The sequence below is a fragment of the Mastigoproctus giganteus genome, chromosome 6 (genome assembly GCF_048544385.1).
Source record: "Mastigoproctus giganteus isolate SK-2022 chromosome 6, ASM4854438v1, whole genome shotgun sequence".
In the NCBI taxonomy this organism is placed as follows: domain Eukaryota; kingdom Metazoa; phylum Arthropoda; class Arachnida; order Uropygi; family Thelyphonidae; genus Mastigoproctus; species Mastigoproctus giganteus.
This window is the reverse complement of record NC_143580.1, coordinates 204408970-204434735: the sequence shown is the minus strand read 5'-3', so window position 1 is coordinate 204434735 and position 25766 is coordinate 204408970. Positions and strand designations below refer to the sequence as shown.

The window sequence follows — 25766 nt, the reverse complement described above, 5'->3', positions numbered from 1 at the left end:
AGAGAAGAGGGGAATTAAAGAAGCCAATTCAGTGGCCATGGAAGTATCTACAGAAAAGGCACTCAACAGAAACAGAATATCCATGAGACAGATAGTGGAGAGACTTTGTAAGAGATGGGTCATTAATTAACCTACCTGTCCTCTTTTGAATTGAGTATAGAAGCTTGAGAGAGGTTATGGTGGCAATGCTCCAGATGTGGGAACAACATTCCATGGTAGGGGGTGGATTTGAGATTTTTACAGAGTGAGTAGCTGTTTAGAACAGTAACAATGAGAGAAAATGAGAAAAACTGGTTTTTTAGATGCAAAGGAAACAATATTTGTGATGTGCTTATGCCAAGATATTAAACATCAGGGTAATCCCTAACAGAGATATGTGATCTTGTCTAGAAATCTGAGTGTCATTGAAGATAAGAAGAGGAAACTTTTTTGTGAGATATAAGACAGGACTGAGTTTTAGAAAGATTGAAACTAACTTAAGTTATATTTGCCCCACTGGAGAATAACCCGGAGATTGGCATTTAGGGAATTGATAGTGGATATTCAGGAAGTAGAAGTTGTTTGTGCATAGCAAGGTTTTTCAGACTGGAAGGTAAAAGAATGTAATGTTCGATCATGAGCAAAACTATGGATAAGATTTCCAGTCAATGGAAGAAGGTCATCCATATACAGGAGGAAACGAGGGGGGTGGAGAAAGAACTGAACCTTAGGGAACACCTGCATTAGTGGAGAAGTTATTTTTTCTCTCTGTCCACTCACTGCAGGTGATATACAGAAAAGTGGATACCAAATTGTAAAAAAAAGTCAGCAATTCACAAGATTGGAGCTAGATAAGACCTTAATGCCAAACACAATCAAAAGCCTTAGAAATGTCAAGAGCAACTGCTTACTTCACAAAACTATTCCAATGAATTTGTCCATAGATGGGTAGTACAAGCAAATATATCACCAGTGGATCACCACTGCTGGAATCCATATTGATGGTCATTGATCAGATGGATGGTTTCAAGATAGTTTAACAGTTGGCAGTTAATAGTTTTCTCCATTATTTTAGAAAGAGTAGAGGTAGGTGCAATGGGGACAATAACACTGACAAATAAAAGAATACTTTTTTTTTCTGTTGCACATATCAAAGTAAATTTGAAAATTTTTTGTGCTGATTTTAAATATTAAATTGGTTTTTGTTCATCACCTAAAGTTTTAATGTGATTTCAGTTTTATACAAACATTAAAATAAGTGACACTAGCACATTTTTTTTTTTTTAATTAACTTACTTATTGTCTTCAACTGAACCAGAATGTAGCAACTGGTGATTTCCTGTTCTATTTTGCCTTGGATTATCACTCATCAAAGTTCCAACAGTAATCAGCCAGCATGCTTGGGCCTCACACTTGTCCTAGTACCTCTTTTCCATTGTGGAAATAGTTTGATGGAAATGCTTCCCATTTTCATCACTGCCAGCTCTCAGGTTTAATGGGAAGAAGTCCAAATGTGAATCCAAGAAATGGATCTTTAGGGACATATTACATCCCAATAACTTCATAGGTCTTGAAAAACGCATCGACCATTTCTTAGTAATTTTCAGCCTTGAAATTTCCGAAAAAAAATTTCAGTAACTTTTTTAAGCAAGTTCCATTCCATGCAGTTCTTTCAACTTCATTTAAATGCCTTTCAGAATGTTCATCTTTCATCAGTGGTACTCCAAATAAGATATTTGGGGTCCCACAAATATGCCTCTTTGATTTTGTTCTCATTGACTCCAGTACATTTCTCTTACATACAAAGAAAACCTGCTCCATTTCGATCCATTGCATTGACAAAATGTTTCATTAAACCAAGTTTAATATGCATTGGTGCTAATAAAACTTTATCAAATTAATGGTTTATTTGCAATATTTGTCTACCCTGTAATCAGATCTTTTTCCCTGAGGTCACTGCTTTTTAGCATAATGGTTTTTCTTATCTCTCTCCCATTCACAAATAAAGTAGGAACATTTGATATAGCCAAGTTGTAGGCTTAATAAAAGAGCAATTGCTTTAAGGTCACCACAGATATGCCAAGAAAACTGCTCATACTTTACGCTTGTCAAGAGAAGTTTCATATTATCATAGATTTCTTTCATTTGTGCAATACGAGGGGGTATCAAAACGTTCATACCCTGACCTAGATAAAACATCAGTAGGAAGATGTTGTTTTTAATACAAGTTGTCTACATATTCAATAACTAACATATGAAATTTCATTCCCGTAGGTACACCAGAGGTGGAGCCCGAAATCTGAGTAAGGACACTATGATTGACAAAGTGGAGTATCAAACAGTGATCAAGTTCCTGGATTTGCAGGGCAAGAAAGCTCAAGAAATTAACAAAGAAATGAAAGCTGTGTATGGGCAGAATTGATTGTCCATCCTATGACACTGTTTGTTGTTGTTGTTTATTTGGTTTTTAGGAGCATTAGCAACTAAAGCCATATTGCTCCGGGGATATGCGGTGGTCATTCCCTGGCCTTTCTGCATCCTCCGTATTTGGTGGTCACAGGCTCGAACCCCGGTCTAATCAAGAAGCGTGTGCTATGCACTGCTGCTCCTGCCCACCTGGCTATGGAGGCGGCCTATGACACTGTAAAAAAGTGGAAACAGGAGTTCCAGTGCAGTTGTACAAGTGTATTTGATGAGCCAAGAGAGGAAGGCCATCAACATCCACAGACGGTGAGATGGTTGTAAAGGTTGAGCAGCTAGTGCTGAGTCTCAGACGTATGAAAATTAATTTAATCCAAATGCAGTGGGAATTAGTTATGGGTCTGCCCACAGCATTTTACATGACCATCTGCACATGTCTAAGGTCTCCGCACGATGGGTTCCAAGATTGCCTACCCTATTCTCCTGACCTAGCACCATCAGAAGTCTTCTTGTTTTGAGAAATGAAGAAACAGCTGAATGGACGCCGCTTTGATTTGTCTCAGGAAGTCATCAATGAAGTGGAATCGTGGTTTCAGGCAAAAAGTGCAGACTTCTATGATCAAGGCATTAAACAAAAAACTGATCCACAGATGGGAGAAATGTGTTACTATATATGAAGAGTACACAGAATAGGATTAAAGTTCCTGTGAAGTTTCACCTTTCTAGGGCTATTATTTCTAGGTAAGGGTACGAACTTTTTGATACCCCCTCGTATATGCTAAGGGTACTGATGCCAATTAATTTCCATTATGGAGCAACACTGCTTTCAAACTCACTTTTGAGGAACTGATGAATAACTCCCACTCAGCTGGATTGTGCAATGTTCTAGTTTCCATTACAAAATTTATATCACTGCAATAAACCAAATCGCCTTCTTGAGAAAATAAATATATATAAATGCTTGCTGATGTTTAAAAAATAGCATATTTTGATGTTTTCTTACAGGAGATTCTATCCTTTCAACATAGAAGCCAAAAGTTCAACTTGATTTTTATGCAAGTTCAGATCACAAACAAGATCATTTAATTCCTCTTGAGAGATATTAAGTGTGGTTCTGAAGGTTAACATGTCACTTCATATATGGGGTTACTAACTTGCTGGTCTTCTCAATAATCATTCTAAATCTCACCGTCAAACTCAAAATCACCTAGTTCATCTTCTTTAACCAAATTGTAAGTTTCCGGTAGTTTTGGTATAGGTAGTTCTTCATTGTGTAAAATAGGTTTAATAGCTGATGGTATATTTGGATATTTTATAGTATGTTTAGATTTAGAGGTACTGTTTGTTCATAAGAATCACAGGAACTGCAAAAGGCACATGATGGTGATATCTATTTAACCAGGTAGTAAGTAATTTAACACAACTGATATAGCAGAAATGAGTGGCCCGAGGCTTATCCGGATCATGCACTTTACAACAAAAAATAAATTCATAAGCTTTTTTTAATAGAGGAATAAAGCTTTGTCTCTGTGATTTAAAAGTTAGTTCATCACATATATAAAAAAACTATTAGGATGATTGATACCTTTAGAAGGCATCTTCGGCGCTCCATAGCCAGGTGGGCAGGAGCAACAGTGCATAGCACATGCTTCTTGATTATACCAGGTTCGAGCCCGTGACCACCAAATACGGAGGATGCGAAAAGGTCAGGGAATGACCGCCGCATATCCCCGGAGCAATATGGCCTTAGTTGCTAATGCTCCTAAAAACCAAACAACAACAACAAGGCATCTTAGGTTATAAATGCACAGAAACATCTAAAAGGTACACAACACTTAAAGAAAAGGATCACAAACAATAATGACCTCTTAAACCAAGTGTGAGAACAGTCTACTGTGAAGAAATAAGCAATATTATATCAGGTCTGAACTTGGTTATACAGCTGTCAGCTACAAGTATAGAATTTCATGAAAAGTTTGAATATGCCTCAGTCCGTCATACCACATAGCACACAAAACAACCCTTTCCACATATTCATTCATTTTGAAAATTGCACTCTATTATTATTTCATTTTTTCATTACTGTATTATTAATATCAAAATTTGTGCCACATAAAAACTGTGATAACGAAATTCTTTTTTGCATTTTAGGATTCAACAACAAAAACACATAACAGTTAGCAAGAAATGTTTCCATGTGACAAAATGTGTTGACCAGTGTAACTGGAGAACAGGGATTTGTCATCCTCTTTAGGAACTAGCTGGTTATGAGCAATATCCAGTAGAAGGAAAAACACAGGTGGAATAAGAAACTGTAAAAAGGCAACATAGAAATAAAAAGGAGTACAGGTTTTGAGAACAAGTGGAAAAATACCATCACAACCTAGCACTTTCTTGGAATTAAGACTGTTCAAAATTCATCTGACATCCTTTTGACGGAAGACCATGGAATTGAATGGAGTGCACTGGGAATGGTAGGAGTTGGTTTACCAAGAACATCAATACATGATTAAAAGAAAAGTAGGATGCTAGCAGGTCAGCTTTATCTTTAACTGAGGTGACAATAGAACCATCTGGTTTTGACAGAAGTGGGAACAGAGATGGGCATAAGTTGCGGCCAAGAGCTACAAGAAGCAAGTTTCCTACTCTTAACCTGTTCAAAATCTGGTTTGGACTGATTACTATTTGCAATTGTTATGAGGTTTGGTGTAGACAATAAACAAACCTGAAGATTTGGAGGCAAGCGAATTTCAATACGCAACATTTTTAATTTTAAACAGCCTTATTATTATTAGTAGTAACATGCAATGCAAGAAAACAAGCTTATAAAACATCAGCTAAAAAAAAACACCTCCCACATCACCTATCCATCTCCTCCAATAATGCATCTAGTTCTTCCTTGAATTTATTCAACCTACCCACTTCCACAACATCAGATAGAACTTTGTTTCAACAATCAACCATTCGCTGGCTGAAGGGCAAATCTCTGCACATCTATCCTGCAACCATCCTTTCTCAATTTGAATTTATGCCACCCTCATGTGTGTATAGTCTGAGCAAGAGGAAGAATGCCATCAGCAATAAGTTTGCTCAATCTATTCAAAACCTTGAACACCTCAATCAGCTCACCTCACAGGTGCCTAGTTTCCAGACTGCAATTTGCAGAATTGAAGCCTTGCATTCTTTTCAACAATATCGTTGTCCTCTGCACTCATTCTAGCAGATCTACATCCTTCCTAAAATGAGGCCTCAAGATCTCTAGGCAGTATTGAAGATGCAACCTAACTAAAGCACTGTACAATGGGATAATCATCTCTTATCCCTGCTAGCAAAGTTCCTATATATCACTGACAAAACACCATGAGCTGTCCTGGCAACCTGTTTGCACTGCTCAGAGAACTTCCTAGCTAACTGCACAATTACCCCCAAGTCTCTTTCATTTTCCATTGCCCTGAGTGCTGTACACATAGTTGGTACGTTAATATGGGATTACTGCTATCCATATGCAGTACCTTGTATTTATCAATGTTAAACTTCAACTGCCATTTCTCAGCCCATCTGCCTAATTATTTTTATATCTTTTTGCAGCTTACCCTGATTACTGTCATTAACCAACCTGCCAACCTTTGTATCATCTGCAAACTTACATATTATTAAGCTTGATATATACCTTCATCAATATCATTAATAAATATAGAAAATAATTAGGCCCAGCACTGAACGCCAGGGGGAATCCACTAATAACATTAGTTCATGAAGAGCAGCGTAAATTAAAAACCACTCTCTGTCTTCTCGCACTCAACCATCCCTTTATCCAGAGCAGTAACTTGTCCTTAATGCCACACTGTTCCAATTTGTACATCAGTCTTTTATGTGCAACAGTATCAAAAGCTTTTCTGAAATCCAAGTATACAATATCAAAATTATTTTTTACATCCAGTTCCTCTGTTACTGAATCATAGTATCCAATTACAATGGTCAGACAGGATTGCTCCTTAACAAATCCATGTTGTGATTGCAGTATAACTGCATTCCGTCTTTAACCAGACTCCATTATTTTCCCCTGGATCAGAAGTTAAGCTAACAGGTCTATAATTATTGATGTCACCTTTTGATCCTGCTTTGTGAATTGTGGATGGGAGATGTGTGAATATTCACACATCTCCCATCCATAGTAACCTCCTCTGAATCCAAAAATGCTCCCATAATTATGGCTAAGGATTTGCTTACCTCCTTTAATATAACTGGATAAATTCCATTCACCCTAGTTGCCTCTTTTATGTTACGCTTCAACATTTTTTTTCCCTCTTTCCTCTCAGTTACCAGAAAATTATTTATCTTTCTGTTAGATTATGGTTAAGGATTTGCTTACCTCCTTTTATAGATCCAGTATAACTGGATTAACTGGATCCAATATCCAGTATAATCCGGTATAACTGGATAGATACATCCACCCTAGGTGCCTCTTTTATATTACACTTCAACAATTTCTCTTCCACTTTCCTCTCAATTATCAGAAAATCATTTAGCTTTCTGTTAGATTTTGATGAACTTCTGGCATTTCCCTCCCTAAAGAACTCCTCATGTGTGAATTTAGATGTAAAATTTATTGTAATATATAAGGATTATCCTAAAAGTAATACATAAAAGAAGTTAATTTAAAATGAATTTATTCATAATATAATTAACATCAGAAACTTTCACTGTAGTCTCCTGAATGCCTAATTTTTTAATGCCATTTAACTGTATGCAGAAGTTAATTTCCATGAAGCATTGGGTGAGTTACACTCAGTGCCTCTGAAACCAGAAATCTTTGTCCATGAAATGGTTCCTTGAGTATGGGGAATAGATTGTAATTGAAAGGACTCTTATCAGGAATATAAGTGTGCATGTTGGGGGGGGGGGGGGTTTCCCAATTGTAATAAGTGAAAACAAGCTGCACTTACTGTAATACAAGGCCTTGCATTTTCATGAAGTAGAAGCAAGCTGAACACAATTTATGTTAAGAAATGTTGCATAGTATTCTAAAGTTACTGATCTTTCATATGGCACATGATCAGTAGCAATATTGCCCGCATAATCATAAAGACCATTTGTTACACCTTTAACTTTTGCCACCAACATGTCAACTTCAGTTCAAATTCAAAGTCACGTGTCCAATCAATGGCAACAGTGCATTTTAAAAACTCTTCACCTTCATGCAGGTAATGTACACATAAACTGCATTTCAATGATAAAATTAACTGATGGGTCCCACATTTGGGACCCATCAGTTAAAATTCGATTCAGTATTCTGGATTCATTGCTATTTCTTCACAAATCATACATCTTTCTTTCTTTCTCCAAAATGATAGTAAAAATTACTGCCAATGTAATGTTTATAGATGTTCTTGGTCTACCTGAGTGTTGCTTGTCTTCAACACTGGTTTCATCTTGGAAGAAAACTTTGGGACTAAAACAAAATCATGCTGCAATGTACTGTTGACTCATCACACACACTTCCTACAATTCATAAATATTTGTTTTAATTTTGATACTGTAATCTGACCTGATGCAATATTGACATCCATTTTTAAAAGAATCTATACAAACATTCAATAGGCTAAACTTAAAATTATTATCCTGATAAATGTTAGTCATGCAGACGTATTATGGAGCGAGGAGCATGTGCACAGTGTGCATTACTTTTGGGATAACTCTGGTGTGAATGCATGCACACACACAGTTTGCTTTGCATTATCAATGCCTACCTAATATCTTATGGAGCCACCTATTTCCTGTAATACAGCCTGCACATGTCATGGGCATGGACTTCACAAGGTGTTGCTGGGTGTCCTATGATAGTGCTACTCATGCATTGCACAATGTATCCAGTAATTCCTGCACATTGTTAGGTGGATGGTTGCAGCACTGAATGTCCTTTTCCAGTAAGTCTGAAACATGCTCAACTGGATTGAGATCAGGTGGGTTGCATGGCCACGGGAAGATGGAGATTCACTGTCATGTTTATGAAACCAGTCTTCAATCTGCCAGACCTTGTAGCATGGTGTGTTGCCTTGCTGATAGACACTTATCTGGATACACAGTCATCACGAAGGGGAGGAGGGTACTTGGTAAGTGATGATAGAAAGGTGGGCATTCCCATCAACCTGTTGATTAATAATGATCACACAACCCAGGGCATGCCATAAAGATAGTCTCCAAACCATAAAAGCACTGCCTTCAGCCTACCAAACATTAACAGTGCATCCCGGTACCATGGCCTCAAGTTGCTTTCTCCAAATGTGGATATGCCAACAACATGATAGAGTTGGAAATGGAATTCATCAGACTAGGAAACAAATTTCCACATATCAGTGGACCAGTGTTGGTGCTGATGTGCCCATGGAAGGCACAGTTCATGTGTTTCCCAGTAAGCATGCGTAACCATGATGACCATCAACTGCCATAGCTTATATGAGCTAATGTCTGGCACATAGTTCATATGGATACTAGTCTTGCTATTCCTACATTGTAATGGATGGTTACTTAGGCCAGTGTACTGTGTCACTGCTGTGTTACAAGACCACACAAGATGACTGTGATGAGCTTCATGATTCTCACCATGGACATCAACCACATGTGGCTGTTCTACATGTCACCTCTTTGGTTGGTTGTTTGATGCTGCCGAGTCAGTCACAGCAAATTTGTGACACCTTAGGATGGGAGTGCTTAATAATGCTGGCTGTTGTCATAATACTGGCACAAGCAGCACATCCTGCCCCCACAATCTTTCCACATTCAAAGTTGCAGTTTCTCAGTGTCTCTCAGAAATAATGGGCACTCAAAAACTGATTGTCACATGCAAACCACTCTTACATCAGCTGTTCCTGACTTTGAGTCCTCACCAGTATCACATACCAGCTCATTCATACAGAAGGGATGTTACTAATGCAAAGACAACTCAGCATATACATATATGCACCCACACATATAATCAGTTCTGCTATAACACGGAGGCGCCTCCGTAGCCAGGTGGGAAGGAGCAGCAGTGCGTAGCACACCCTTCTTGATTAGACCGGGGTTCGAGCCCGTCACCACCAAATACGGAACATGCGGAAAGGTCAGGGAATGACCACCGCACCGGAGCAATATGGCCTTAGTTGCTAATGCTCCTAAAAAACCAAATAACAACAATAACAACAAATAACAACAACAGCTATAACACGGTACATGTGTTCTTAAAAATCTCCGCATTACAGTATTTTAAGCATTAAAAACAGCAGGGCTTAATGGGAAAATAGGGATGGGGCAGAGGACTCAAAAAAAATGTTCAGTGTGGTAAGTAAAACAGTAAAACAAATTAGAAACCCAATAAAATTGCTAACACAAGTTTAAACATCTTAAATAAATAAATATTACAGTAAATATAGCACTTTACCTTGAAGAGATATGAAGTTTGATTGATATTTCTGTTCACTGACATTTTCCTTTTTTAACTTATTGTAAAATTTAAGTAAAAAAGATAAGCAATCAATAACGATGAACACGGGACACACAAGTGAGACAAGTTTATGAAATATAAAAAATAGGAATCATTCTGAAAATTTATTTATGTTTTTTATATGATTGAACATTTCATGGAAGGGGAAACACATTTCACCATAATAACGTAAAAACCCACAGAATTCCAGCTATCGGCATTATCACAAATGCAACAAGATTGAGTTTACTACTCCTTTATAACTGAAAAGCCCAATAAACTGGAAATTGCAAATTGTTTTTAATGGTAGTGACCTCCAGAAATGTGCTCCTCTGCTCAAGCTATCACACCTCACGAAATTTCTGTTTGAACAGAAAAATGTGAGCTAAACATGAGTCGGCCTACACTATCAAGTGTTATCTTGGTTATGTGAATACAGAGAAACAGTGTCTCCGAACAATACAACTACAGTAAATGGCAAATATAGCTCTCACACATTTGATGTTTGATATTTTTTAAGCTTCGTAAACTTGTATGTATTGCTGCGCAGGTCGCCACATTCAGCTTGGTGCCGGGGTTTGCGTTCACCTAGTGTTACTCGCAGACAAAATCGCCGATAAGCCAAAGCGAAAATCGCATTATACTCTCACTGTTTTCCCTAATATATCAGTCGCATTGGAGCAAATTCAAGTTGCAAAAATGTGCGTTATAGCAGAACTGACTGTATATATAAAACACAAGTTATTTTTATTGCCCTCTCTCTCTCTCTCTCTCTCTCTCTCTACACTGAACAAAAAAATATTGAAAATAAGTTAAGTAAGAAAAATGCAGAACAGATAGTTTTAATTTTAAGCTACTCAATATTCATTTAATTAACTCATTTAATTCAATTAACAGATATTAAATGAATATTTATTTAATATCTGTGAACTGTTTCTAAGCAGTAAATATCAGCATTAAATGGAAACTATCAGAAAAAAAAATTAAGGAAACTTTTTTTAAATAAAAGAATTTTATAAAAATTTCAAATCATGAGAATTCTCTGTACTTGGGGATGAAACTAATCATAGCTTTGTCAACTGGAAATCTATCTTATTTAGATATTAAAGGCACCTAACATGCCAAAACAAAAATATTCTTTTCCTTCAATATGAAAAAGCTGGAGGATAATCATCCCTGAATTCAGACTGAAAAAAAAAAAAAAATGCAGAAGGCATTTGAATAAAATCTAACAGTGACGTCTTTCATATTCTTATATATTATTTCTACATTTTAAAGTTTTTACAGTTCATTTGATATTTTTAGCCTCTATTCCATTCCTAGTGTTTATTTTATAAAAAATTTTTTGAGTGTTTATTTTCGTAAGATCTTTATAATCTTGCCAGTGTTTACAACATCTTTCTCACAAATGCAGACTAAACAATTTATAAAAAAAGATTGCTGAAGAACAAAAACAGACCAAACTTAGAAAAAAGTGAACCTAAATAACCAAGACCCTCCTTCCATTTATGCTAACAACACCAAAGCATGCAAAACAGGGCTCCCTGCCAAGCAACAGCCAAATAGCTGGCAGTCTTCTTTCCTTGGCTGTCTCCCCAGCCTTTTAAGGTTGAAGTTGAGGAGCTATGATTTTGAATTGATATTCACCAACATCCCTCTTCCTGAAGCCATTGAGCAAAAAGGACAGGCAGAATAAGACCATGGTATTCCTGCCAGGAGTAAAAGGTAGATGACGTTGTAGACTCAATCAGATCACCTGCAAGGTGATCTGATTGAGTGTTTAATGCTTTGAATGGATTGAGCAAGCTCACTGCTGATGCCATTCTTCCTCTTGTTCAGACTACACACACACACACATGAGGGAGCATAAATTCAAACTGAGGAAGGATGGTTGCAAGAAAAATGTGTGGAAGTTTTCCTTCAGCCAGTGGGTGGTTAATTGTTAGAACAAGCTTCCATATGTTTGTCAAAGTGGGTAGCTGGAATAAATTAAGGAAGAACTAGACAGATTTATTGGAGGGGTAGGGTAGGTGATGTGGGAATGTTTTTTTTTTTTTTTTGCTGATGCTTTATAAGCTTGCGCTTGCTTTCTTGTATCATATGCTACTACTAATACTAATAATATTTCAACTCTCCTGAAAGAGATTAACCTAACTATTATAGCTATCCCCTCATTATGAGGATAGTTATAATAGATTAATTGTTCCATTAATATTCAAATAATCTTCAAAGTTTTGTGAATGTTTTTTCCCCCTGGCTCATGGAAATTAATGACATTAAGGAAGCCTTAGAATCTGGCTATAGGACAAGCCTCTCTTTTCTCTGGGAACTTGATCTATATCTAGAAAGAGTATGGGTAACCTCCTTTCCCTATTACTTGAGAACATATTATGTCAGAGGTGGAACATACAGTGGTATCTTCTTTCCAATTCCTCCTTCCCCACCTCAAGTTGTGCGTCCAGTTTTTATTTTATACTATTTCTGTCATATGGAACCAGAGAATGGACATACTTTTTGCAATCACATTCTTAATTACTATTCTTACCATTCATCCTTTATCAAAGCAGGGATTATTTTAAAGCATGATGCCATGAGCCCCGAGGATGTGCCTTCCCAACAACCTGAAACAGGAACTAGTAACTTAATATTACAAAATCAATTCTCATTTAGAATCAACACCCAATGAGGTTCAAGGACAATATGATACAATGCACTACTGGTAACTTTAACATGGCACAGTTTCCTCTGATTGTGTAAAAAGAAGTCGTACTTTCTAACAAGAATTACTTAAATGCTTAAAACTATACACACACTTAAAACTCGTGATTTATATAAACAAATACAAATTAAGAATAAATTTAAAAAGGAATAAATTCAGTGTGTGAGTTAACACCATGATGGAGAATTCCACTAATTTCCGAACATGAACAGATGAAGGTTACCCCATATGTGTGGTTGATCCCATGAAGTTGCCTCGTGACAGTGAGGTGTTTTGTTTTTTTTTATTTATTAGTTTTTTTTATTTTTTTATTATTTATTTATTTTTTTATTAGAATTATGTACAATTCTAAAAAAAGTTAATAAAAGTCCTGGTGTCAATTCAATTATGGATTTGCATAAAATTCAGCATCATATATATTTAGGAAAGTTCTCTTAAGAATACAAAGTGTGTGTGTGTGTGTGTGTGTGTGTGTGTGTGTGTGTGTGTGTGTGTGTGTGTGTGTGTGTGTGTGTGTGTGTGTGTGTGTGTGTGTGTGTGTGTGTGCGCGCGTGCACATACAAGCATGTAAAAGACATAACTTGAGAGACTTATCTATAGTGTTTAAAAGAAACCAGTTGATAATGAGAGCATTCTGAATTACAATTAGAATCACTTATTCAACAGAAGAGCAAATATAATCTGAATATAATGCTTAGGACCTAAAAATATGTAATGATAAGGGACTTGTCCAATGAGATGTATATATTAAAAGGGTAAGCCTAGAAAATAACATCCAAATGCTTTATTGAGGAACCTGCACTGCCAAACCACTTTATTAAGATCATGGAGTTTTGGGCTATATGATATGCAATAAGCTACGCAAAAGTATATAAATAAAAGTCACATGGTGTGAGACATGTACAGGAAAGTGCTACAAATCCATGTGACCTGACTAGTGCCTAAATCAGTTCACCAACAATGGAGAACAAATAGGATCTTACAGATTTTCAAAGAGGTGAGAGTGTCAATGTGCACTTAGTAGGTGCACCTGTCAATTGTTCAGACTAGTGTCATGTGAGTCTTTAACAAATCAAAAAATACCCAGAAAACAGACTAAATGTGACTGAAAAATATAAGGTAATGGATCAAAGATACTCAATGTCTGAAACAGTTCATCAAATGTAATTACCACCAAACAATGGAACAATTAACCTCTGCATTTAATATGGGTTCACAAGGCATCAGTACTTGCACCATGAAGAACTCTACAAAGAATGTGCTAGATGGAGTATAAGGCCCTCAAGGAAGCTACAATCTCAGATATCAAATGGAAAAGACATCTACAATGGCACCAGAAACACAAAACATGAAAAGAGGAGGACACATCAAAATGAGTCCCAATTTATGCTTTTCAGTGCTAATGGAAGAGTACACATATAGAAGAACCACGCAATGATAAGGGACTGAAACCATCCTGCTGTGAGCCAATAATAGAGTTTGCTGGAGAATGTTTAAGAGTACAGAGGTATATGTTTTCATGGCATACCCTTTAATCCCCGGGTAGGATGCTGTGAATGCCAGAGCATATCTGTACAGAGAAGGGCAACAACATTAGTGAGGGGAACGAAAAGGTGCTCTTACCAAGAAAGGCTTAAATTCTGCAAATTGCAATGGCTTGAGACTAGGCACCTGCCAGGTGATCTGACTGAGGTGTATAAGGCCTTGAATGGGTTGGGCACACTGAATTCTGATGGGATTCTTCCGCTTGCTCAGATTATGAACCTGAGGGGACATTAATTCAAATTGAGGAAAGACGATTGTAGAATAGATGTGCGGAAATTTGCATTTAGCCAACAGGTGGTTAATTGCTGGAACAAACTTCCATTTGTCATTGTGGAAGTTGATAGCTTAAATAAATTCAAGGAGGAACTGGACAAACTTTTAGAGGGAATGGATGTGTGAAATTGGTATTTTTTTTTTTTTTTTGGCTGATGCATAAGTTCATACGCTTGCTTTCTTGCATCACATGCCTCCATTGTTATTACTATCATTACTATTTTTGCTGATCAGGTACACCTGACAATGTTGCACATTTACTACTATCGACAGGGATATTTTCATGATGACAATGCAACCATTTACATGCCAAATGTGCAAAAGAGGAACATAAGGAAGACTTCAAGCAGCTGCACCCTGGTGAGACTAATTTCACAGATTTTCAATTTTATTGAAAATCTGTGGAATGAACTGAAGGGGGGATGTTCGTGTCAGCACAATCCTCTGCGATATCACTCCAGGAATTGAAGATAGGAGAGAAAAATGGGAAAGAAAATATTTCTTCATTAGCAAAAACACATCTTCTCAATTTAAGATTTTATATGAGATATATTTTGTATATGGGAGGGATCCAGGAATTAAAGAGAGTTTTGTTACATGAATGGTCCAATAATCCACGTCACTTTTTTGTTGACTCTGTGCAGTGTTACATCAAAGCAGTGATTTAATACCAACAGCAGTTCAACAAGCGATTAACTCTTGGTATTAACCAAGTAAATTCAAGTAGTAGTTTTATCTGTCATTACCCAAGATTAGAGTAATGAGGCACATCTGAGAGGGAAAAAATGGGAATGAAAATATTTATTCATCAGCAAAAACCACATCTTTTCCATTTAAGATTTTATAAGCAACTGCATATATTTTGTACATGGGAGGGATTACTGATGTTAATGATCATTATTATTTAAATGGATGTATTAAAAAGTTGTAACTAGGTGTGGGCAATGGTAAAAGATGAGATGAAACTGTTAAGAGTAAAAATTACTCAGTGTGATGAGAATATGTAATCAGTTATTCTTTGTGGAATTTAAACTTACAAATAACATCCTGTACCATGTTAAGTGAGAGAATGTGGTGCTGCCTACTGGCAGGAAGTCAAAAGGGGAAACTACTTAACTCTTACTTTTTGAGAAAACTGATTGTAATGCTCTGTGATTCACCCACTGACTAGACAAACTCAAAATATATTTCTTGAAAAACATTACTTACTGAATATCGAGCCAAAAAATATGGACACCATCCTTTCTTTCTTCCATAATCTGTAAGATCATCCTATAAAAAAAAAAAAAAAACCTTTATGCAACAAAAATGACTAACACTAATTAGCCAAATTATATGATTTACATATAAAACTGTAATACAAACAGAACTGATATAAACATTTGTGTGGTATACTTTTCTTTCTTCCCTCTATTTAGTAAAATACATGGTGTAATCCAAAAGTGTGATAAGTTGCAACTTGTCAGAACACGTTCAGTAACTGGCCTAGACATATATTAACACAAATCAACAGTTTATCTGCAGTCATATAAATAGGCAATGTCTATTCAAATTGAATAAATTCAGCTTGAATTTAACTTGTTGAACAGCAGGCATTTATGTGTTCTTTGCATTTTACTAAGAAGTAAAATTGCATCAAATTTTGTTTCAAATTAGGAAAAGTAACAAACTTTTCCAAGCAACAAACTCACAAAATGTTAAAAACAACTTTCAGAGAAGATGCTAGATGTTGTTCCAAGACTTTTCAGTGTGTTGCAAAATTAAAAGAGGACCACTTCTCTATTGAAGATAATTCTTGCTCTGGCCATTTCAACTTCAAAAACCAATGATCCAGTCATTTGTATATGTGATCTTATCAGGAGTTTGATGTTTCGCTAACTGTAAAGTTGCTAGTAAAATTGGTATTTCTTATGGGACATGTCAATATCAATTTTAACACAAGATTTGTGAATGTGACTTGTTTCAGCCAAGTTTGTGCCATGCATCCATCCTCACTGACAATCACAGTGAGCAGCAAATTTTCATGTCAGAATCTTCATCAAAGTGCTGTTGCTGACCTGCACTTTGTTAGATCCCTATGATTTTTTCTGCCCTCAAGCTTAAAAGCCCTCCTGAAAAGTCAGATTTGCAACAAGTGAGGAAATTATTTAAAGCATGACAAAGGAACTATTAGCAATTCCAGTAAAAGCTAGAGGACTGTTCCTCTAGAGCCCGGGTTCCCAACCTGTGGGTCGCGACCCCCAAGGTAGTCGCAAAGTGTTTTCTGGGGGGGGTCGCCATGGTTATTTTTAGTTGCAATTATTTTTATAGGAAAATTCACCATAAAAAGTTTTCAACACTTATTTATTTCAATATGTCATATGGCTACACTGCAATATTCTACTAGTGGTTGTAACACTGATTTTTGATAAATGAAAGGAAGTGACTTAAGGTCCACCGCAGCCGATACTTAAAAATATTAAAAGTCCGCCATGTTCATACATATTAAACATTTTATATTATTTTAATTATTTGCAATGGCGGGCATTTAATATTTTTTCCACGGCGGACCTTGATTCACTCCCTAAAAATAAAATATACAAATGCAGTGTTATCATTAGAATAAAATTCTATGTTACAAATAGTAAACTGAAAAAAAATATTCACTATGATGCAAAATTCATTTGTAATCAGTGTTTCGATGTGTGAATAACAGACTGCCGAATATGGACCATCGAATAAAGGCGAGTTGCTCTCTTAATGCAGCTGAAGATCACCCCAGTATGTTTTGCTGATGCTGCCATGTTTGCAATGATGTAATTCAATAATGTCCGTGATGGGTCGTCTAATGCAAACTGGCGCAAACTTAGTTCGCCAATAGTCAACCACCTTTAGTTGGCACCATGACAGAAACCAGCCTTGCTGTTGAGCGCGGGTTAGTAGTAGTAGTAGTAGTGGCATGTGATGCAAGAAAGCAAATGTATGAGCTTATGCAGCATCAGCGAAAAAAAAAAAAAAAAATCACACCATTCCCTCCAAATGCCTGTCCAGTTCCTCCTTAAATTTATTCAACCTATCACCTTCCACAACGACAGATGGAAGTTTGTTCCAGCAATTAACCACCCGCTGGCTAAAGGCAAATTTCCGCACATCTATTCTACATCTGTAATTTCTTAATTTGAATTTATGCCCCCTTAGGTTCGTAATCTGAACAAGTGGAAGGATCCCATCAGAATTCAGCATGCTCAACCCATTCAAGGCCTTATACACCTCAATCAGATCACCGCGCAGGTGCCTAGTCTCCAGCCACTGCAATTTGCAGAACTTAGGCCTCTCTTGATAAGAGGATCCCTTCATTCCCCTCACCAATCTTGTTGCCCTTCTCTGTACACGCTCAAGCAAATCTACATCCTTCCTAAAATGAGGCCTCCAGACCTGTACGCAGTACTCAAGGCATGGCCTGACCATTGCCTTATACAGAGGGGTAATCACCTCCTTTTTCCTGCTAGCAAAATTCCTATATATCATTGAGAAAACCCCATGACCTGCCCTGGCAGCCTGTCTGCATTGCTCAGAAAACTTCATATCTGACTGCACAATTACTCCCAGGTCTTTTTCATTTTCTACCACCTTAAGTGTAGTACCACACAGTTGGTACGTTTCTCTGGGGTTACTTCTACCCATATGCAGTACTTTGCATTTGTCAAGGTTAAACTTCAGTTGCTACTTCTTAGCCCATCTGCCCAAATTATCTAGATCCTGTTGCAGTAGCACACTGCCATTACTGTCATTAACAACCCTGCCAACTTTTGTATCATCTGCAAACTTCGACACTAAGCCTGATATACCTTCATCAATATCATTGATAAATATACAAAACAACAGTGGACCCAACACCGAAACCTGTGGGACTCCACTAATAACATTTGTCCAAGAAGAGCAGCACCCATTGATTACCATCCTCTGTCTTCTTGCACTTAACCATCCTTTTATCCATTGTAGCAACTTACCCTTAATACCATTCTGCTCCAATTTGTACAATAGTCTTCCATGCGCAACAGTGTCAAAAGCTTTCCTGAAATCCAAATATATGATATCAAAATTATTTTTTGCATCCAGTTCCTTTGTAACCACATCATAATATCCTATCAAATTTGTCAGACAAGACTTTCCCTTAACAAACCCATGCTGTGTCTGAATTACTGCAGCAATAATTCAGACCCATGCTGTGTCTGAATTATTGTTGCAGTCTTGCCTAGATGATCCTGCAATGCATCTTTAACCAGCAACTCCATTATTTTACCTGGAACAGAAGTTAAACTAACTGGTCTGTAATTACTCGTGTCACCCTTCGATCCCCCCTTTGTGAATTGGGGATACATTTGCACATCTCCAGTCCGTGGGAACCTCCCCTGAGTCCAAGGATGCTCTCATAATTATGGCTAAGGGTTTGCTTAGTTGCTTTGCTGCCTCCTTTAATATAACTGGATAGATCCCATCCACCCCAGGTGCTTTTCTTACGTTTAACTTCAACAGTTTCTCTTCCACTTTGCTCTCAGTTATTACAAAATCATTAAGTATCCTGCTACAATTTGATAACCTTCTGCCATTTTCAAACCTTAATAATTCCTCATGTGTGAATGTAGATGCAAAATACTCATTCAGTTTGTTTGCTATCTGAGCAGGATCATCAACAGTCAAACCATCGATGTCAAGTGGACCAATCAGATTCATCCCCTTCCTTTTAGAGTTTATATAAGTAAAGAAATCCTTGCTGTTTTTCTTAGCATCTTTTGCCAAGGATTTCTCGTAATCTGCTTTCGCCTGCCTAACCTCCTTTGTGACCTGATTACAGATTAACTCATATCTGCCATAGGCTTCTGAGTCGCTTGATAATTTATATGCATCCCATGCATTTTTCTTCTCTGTTACAAGTCTCATTAGTTCATTTGACAACCATTTAGGCCTAAACCTTGAACAATATTTCTTAATAGGTATGAAACTTTTAGTAGCATCCACGATTAATTCCTTGAATGCTTCCCACTTAGAATTTACTGTTGGTAACATCGTCAGTTGATCCCACTGTACAGATGTAGGATAGACGTGAGGAAATTTGCCTTTAGCCAGCGGGTGGTTGGTTGGTGGAATAGACTTCCATCCCTTGTCGTGGAAGTTGATAGCCTAAATAAGTTTAAGGCTCAGCTGGACAGATATTTCGAATGAACAGAGGGGTGAAGTGGAAGTGGTTATTTTTTATTTATTTATTTTATTTTTTTTTTTTTACTGCTTGCACTTTTTACTGCTTGTACTGCTTAGCTACTGCTTGCACTTTTTAAATCTAAAGAGTGTCAGGAGGTCATCATCAGTCCGTGCTAAATCCGTAACCATGGAGAAAAAATGTAAATATTCAGAAGACTATCTAAAATTTGGCTTTACCACATTGATCAGCAATGGCATAGAGAAGCCACAATGCGTTTTGTGCAATGTTGTTCTCAGTGCTGAATCTATGAAACCTTCAAAACTGAAATGCCACTTAGAGACAAAGCATTCAGAACATACTAAAAAGGATTTGGAGTTTTTCAATGCCATGAAACTGGTCTCAGACGTCAGACTTGATCCTACAGGACGTTTTCAGCAACAGAGCATAGCAGCAGTGCAAGCATCATATGAAGTCACATTGGAAATTGCCAAACAAAAAAAAACCTTACACGATTGGAGAAACGGTCATCAAACCCTGCATGTTGAAGATAGTGAAGTTAATTCTTGGGGAAGCCAGCGAAATAAAGATGCGACAAATATCTTTGTTCGATAACACTATTCAGAGGTGCATTTCAGATATGTCCGTAGATGTGAAAGAGCAGGTTTTGAATGAAATCAAAGTTTCTCCATTGTTTTCTTTTCAAGTTGATGAATCAACGAACGTAAGTTCACGTTCTCAGTTCGTTGCTTCTCTTCATGAAATATATTCATTCAGATGACATCAAAGAACAGTTCCTATTTTGTAGTGCACTTGAAACTACTACAAAAGGTGAAGATATTATGGAGAAGATAAATACCTTTTTTGAAACTTGCATTAGCATTAGTAGAGGCATTTGATGCAAGAAAGCAAGCTTATGCGCATCAGCCAAAAAAAAAAAAATAAATAAATAAATAAAAAATAACCACTTCCACTTCACCCCTCTGTTCATTCGAAATACCTGTCCAGCTGAGCCTTAAACTTATTTAGGCTATCAACTTCCACGACAAGGGATGGAAGTCTATTCCACCAACCAACCACCCGCTGGCTAAAGGCAAATTTCCTCACGCCTATCCTACATCTGTCTTTTCTCAATTTGAATTTATGCCCTCTCAAGGTGATTATCCTGAGCAAGAGGAAGAATCCCATCAGCACTGAGCATGCTCAAACCATTCAAACCTCTATCAGATCTCGCTGGTGCCTAGTCCCCAGACACTGTAATTTGCAAAACTTAAGCCTTTCTTCATAAGAGCACCCCTTTGTTCCATTCACTAATCTTGTTGCCCTTCTCTGTACTCGTTCCAGCATCTCTTCATCCTTCTTGAAATGAGGCCTCCAGACCTCTATACAGTACTCTAGGTGTGGTCTGAACATTGCCTTATACAAGGGAATAATCACCTCCTTATCCCTGCTAGAAAAATTCCTATATATCATTGACAATACACCATGAGCTACTCTTGCAGCCCGTCTGCACTGCTCAGAAAACTTCATATCTGCCTGCACAACCACCCCAGGTCCCTTTCATTCTCTACCACTGTCAGTGTAGTACCACACAGTTGATACGTTGCTCTGGGGGTTGCTGTTTCCCATATGTACTACTTTACATTTGTCAATGTTAAACTTCATTTGCCACCTCTCAGCCCATCTGCTCAACCTTTCCAGATCCTGTTGCAGCAGCATAGTGTCAGTAGTGTCCTTGACAACCCTGCGTACCTTTGTATCGTCTGCAAACTTGGACATTAAGCTTGATATACCATCATCAATATCATTTATAAATACAGAAAACAATAATGGACCCAATACTGAACCCTGACGGAATCCACTAATAACATTAGTCCACGATGAGCAGTGTCATTGATTACCACACTCTCTATCTTCTGCCACTCAACCATCCCTTTATCCATAGCAACAATTTGCCACCAATGCCACACTGCTCCAATTTGTGCAGCAGTCTTCCATGTGCAACAGTATCAAAAGCCTTTCTAAGATCCAAGTATATAATATCAAAGTTATTCCCTGCATCCAGTTCCTTTGTGACTGCATCATAGTATCCAATCAAATTGGTCAGGCAAGACTTCCCCTTAACAAAACCATGCTGTGTCTGAGCTATAACTGAAGTCTTGTCTAGATGATCCTGCAGTGCTTCTTTAACCAGTGCCTCCATTAATTTTCCAGGAACAGAAGTTAAACTAACAGGTCTATAATTACTTGTGTCACCCTTTGATTCTCCTTTGTGAATTGGGGTCACATTTGCACATCTCCAGTCCATGGGTACTTCCACTGAGTCCAAGGAAGCTCTCATAATTATGGCTAAGGGTTTGCTTACTTCCTTTGCTGCCTCCTTTAATATAACTGGATAGATCCCATCCACCCCGGGTGCCTTTCTTGTGTTTATCTTCAACAATTTCTCCTCCACTTTACTCTCAGTTATTACGAGATTCTCTAGCTTACTGCCAAAGTTGAATACACCTCTGGCATTCCCCTCGCTGAATAACTCCTCATGTGTGAATGTCGATGCAAAATATTCATTCAGTTTGTTAGCTACCTGAGCAGGATCATCAACAGTTGACCCATCGTTATCAAGTGGACCAATCTGATTCATCCCCTTCCTTCTAGAGTTTACATAAGTAAAGAACTCTTTGCTGTTTTTCTTTGCATCCCTTGCCAAAGATTTCTCATAATCTGCCTTCGCCTGCCTAACCTCCTTTGTAACTTGGTTACAGATCAACTTGTATCTATCATAGGCTTCTGTGTCACGTGTTAATTTGTATGTATCCCATGCATTTTTCTTCTCTGCCATATGTCTCATTAGTTCATCTGACATCCACTTAGGCCTAAACCTTGAACAATATTTCTTAGTTGGTATGTAAAGCCTAGTGCCATATGTCTCATTAGTTCATCTGACATCCACTTAGGCCTAAACCTTGAACAATATTTCTTAGTTGGTATGTAAAGCCTAGTAGCTTCCAAGATAAGTTCTTTGAATGCTTCCCATTTTTAATTTGCTGTTGGTAACATCATCAGTTGGTCCCACTGTATAGAATTTAAACACTGTCTCAGTCCATTGCAGTCGCCTTTACGAAAGCAATAACCCTTCCCTTTACCCCTAATGGTAGTTACCTCTTTGAGTAAATCCCACTTCAGCACACTGTGATCACTGCCACCTAGTGGTTCATTTACCTGCAGATTCTTAATGCATGAAGAATCACTACTGATAATCAAGAGTATTACTCCCTCTAGTTGCCTCCCGAACATGCTGATGTAGAACACAATCATCCAATAAATCCGCAAAAGCCTTGCTAGTGTGTGAGTGACCAGCCCCCATATTCCAGTCAATATCTGGGAAATTAAAATTCCCCCATTATAAGACTCTCTGATTTACTGGCCCACTCTATTTCCCTGTACAGTTTCTTATTATACTCATCAGAGTCATTAGGCCTATAGCACACTCCTACTCTCAATTTTGATCTCCCAATGCTTATGTCACACTAAACTGGCTCGACACTGCACTGTCCAGCAATGTCGACTGGCTTCACTTCCTTGGATTTTATGTATTTCTTAACTAATAGCATAACCCCTCCTCCCTTCCTATCCTGTCTATCCTTTCTGTAGACATTGTACTCCCCAAATTCCAGTTCTGCATTCCTTATATCTGTGTGACACCACGTCTCTGAAATTCTCACAATATCTGCCTTTGATGTTTTGAGCAATACCTCAAATTCATCAAATTTATTTACTAATCTCCTAGCATTGGTGTACACGCAAGTATACATGCACCTGTTCTTTTTCTTAGCTACCCTAACGCAACCTATGTGTTTATTTGTACCCCAATGATTCCCAGCAGCCTCTGAAATATCCTGCATCTTATTTTCCAACCTGCGGCTCATTCCAATAGAAGCAGTGCAAGAATCACTTTCACCTCTGCCAATGGCTACTGTTAATCTATTAGTCCTTGTATCCCCCCAATCTAGCAGTTTTCCGACCCACCTAACACTGCCTCAATAGCATCAGCAAACATTCTTACACCCTTTCTATTTAAGTATATCCCATCCCTGTAGAAGCAGTCTCTCCTGTTAACAAGTACAGACCAGGTTGAAAAAAATTCTACCCCTTGAGCCTTGCACAATCTTTCCAGGGCTGAATTGATCGACAGGGCTCTCATCATATACTCCCTCCTATCGTGTCTGAGCAGAATTGCAGACACTTTCAAATTCAACCCTAATTCACGGCTTTTTTTCAACAGTGACCTATACTTGTTAAGTAATTCCGCCGGTCTCCTACTCTTAATATCATTAGTGCCAACGTGTACAACTATATCACCTTTTGTGCCCTTAAACTTGAAGATGATATCCGCTCTACAACGTCATCAACCTTTGCCCCTGGAAGACATACCCTGGTCCTGTTCCACCTATCCTTTTTACAAAGCATGTTTCCCGTTTCCCTGACAATAGAGTCACCAACAACTACTAGTTCCTTTGGGGACCAGAGCATTCTGCCTTGGGGGCTGCCGCTGTGTTGCGTGATGACCAAGTGCAAGCTCTGGCATTGGTGTGGGCAGCTGAGAGCTTGATGGGCCCCTCACTTTTAATCCTTCGAGGGCATCCACCCTGTCCTTCAAGCTCTCATATAAGCCCATAACAATGCTGAGTTGTCGCCTGATTTCCTTACACTCCTTGCATCGTGCACACACAAAGACATCCCTCATGGCAGTATCATGTCCCGTACCTGACTGCTCCACAAACATCAAGCAAGTAGTGCATTTTAATAGGCTGTGATTCAGAGGGCAACTTCCCCCCCTCAGTTCTCCCCTGAGCCACAGCACTCCCATTAGCTTGAGCCTTTTGCTTTGCTGCTCTGGTCTGAGTCATGATTTCGATTTAATTTCAATAAAATTTCAATTTCAGTACAAAATTAAAACCCTAAACTTATATCCCAACACAGTTATAATGCTATATTTATGTTTCAGTATCGAATGTTATCTACGAAATCCCTTTATATAACTTCCATATCAAGTTAAGTATTAATTATTTATTTTTTACTAATTATTTATGTTACGTAACCCAAGTCGTTATATGTATAGTTAAAAGTTCAATTTAATTGACAATGAAGTTCAACAAGATTAATTATCTGATTAATTGACAATATTATGTACTATACTATACTATATTAAGCTTATGCTATCTATTTCGAGATATTTTGTATCGCGTAACAATGGCGGCTATTTACGAACGGTAAACACGTGGATTTGATACCCTTTCCGATACTAAGTAATACCTACAAAATCTCTATCTAAGTTACTTTAATCTAAGTATCGTAAACAGGAATATAAAGCTACTCTAAGAAATAAGTTAATATGCCAATTTAAGCTAATAAAACTGAAAATAAATCAGAAAAAACTTCTCTGTTCCAGGAGCGGCAAAAATGTACATCAGCACAGGCTACTTTCGTTCTCACTCTCGAACTGGAGGACTACAGCGGAAAAACATCTGTGGGGTTTGTACAAATGGAGTACCAGCTATGCTAGGGCCAAAGTCAGGCTTTCAGAGAATAGTGAAAGAACTTGCTCCCCAAAAAAAGGGCATTCACTGCATGATTCACTGATATGTTCTTGCCAGTAAGACTTTTCCAGCTCCTGTGCAAGAAGTACTTGATTTTCTAATCAAAATTATGAATTACATCAAATCTGGAGCCCTCAACACCCATCTGTTTAAAGAACTCTGTAAAGACATGAATTCTGATCATGAGATTCTTCTTTTCTACATTGCTGTACGCTGGTTGTCAAAAGCAAATGTTGTCAATCGTGTCTTTGAGTTTAAAGATGAAATCAAGTTGTTCCTGGAAATGCAAGGGAAACACGACCTTGTGGCTTACTTTAATGATGAAGCTTGGAAGAAAAGACTTAGCAGACATTTTAGACCAGCCAAATAAGTTGAACCTGAAACTTCAGGGAAAGGAAGTACACATTATCCAATTTCAAGAGAATCTTCAGGCATTTGTATCTAAGCTGCAAAACTGGTGACAGAAAGTAAATCTTGGAAACATTGCCATATCTGAAAAACTCTGCAGTGTGGTAGAGGAATCTGAAGGTGAACTGGATGAGAATCTGAAGGAGGAGATTACTGGGCACCTTGAATCCCTTGAAAAGGAATTTC

General features: G+C 37.7%; 1 protein-coding gene across 1 annotated transcript in view; it reads right to left on the bottom strand.

The window, feature by feature from the left end:
* The window catches only part of Xpd (general transcription and DNA repair factor IIH helicase subunit Xpd), a 279740-nt gene that overhangs the window by 200890 nt on the left and 53084 nt on the right, over positions 1 to 25766 (bottom strand). The window contains exon 8 of the mRNA XM_090376384.1: positions 15609 to 15671. Coding sequence (XP_090232510.1) covers positions 15609 to 15671 — 63 coding nt within the window. The remainder of the gene's footprint in view (positions 1 to 15608; positions 15672 to 25766) is intronic.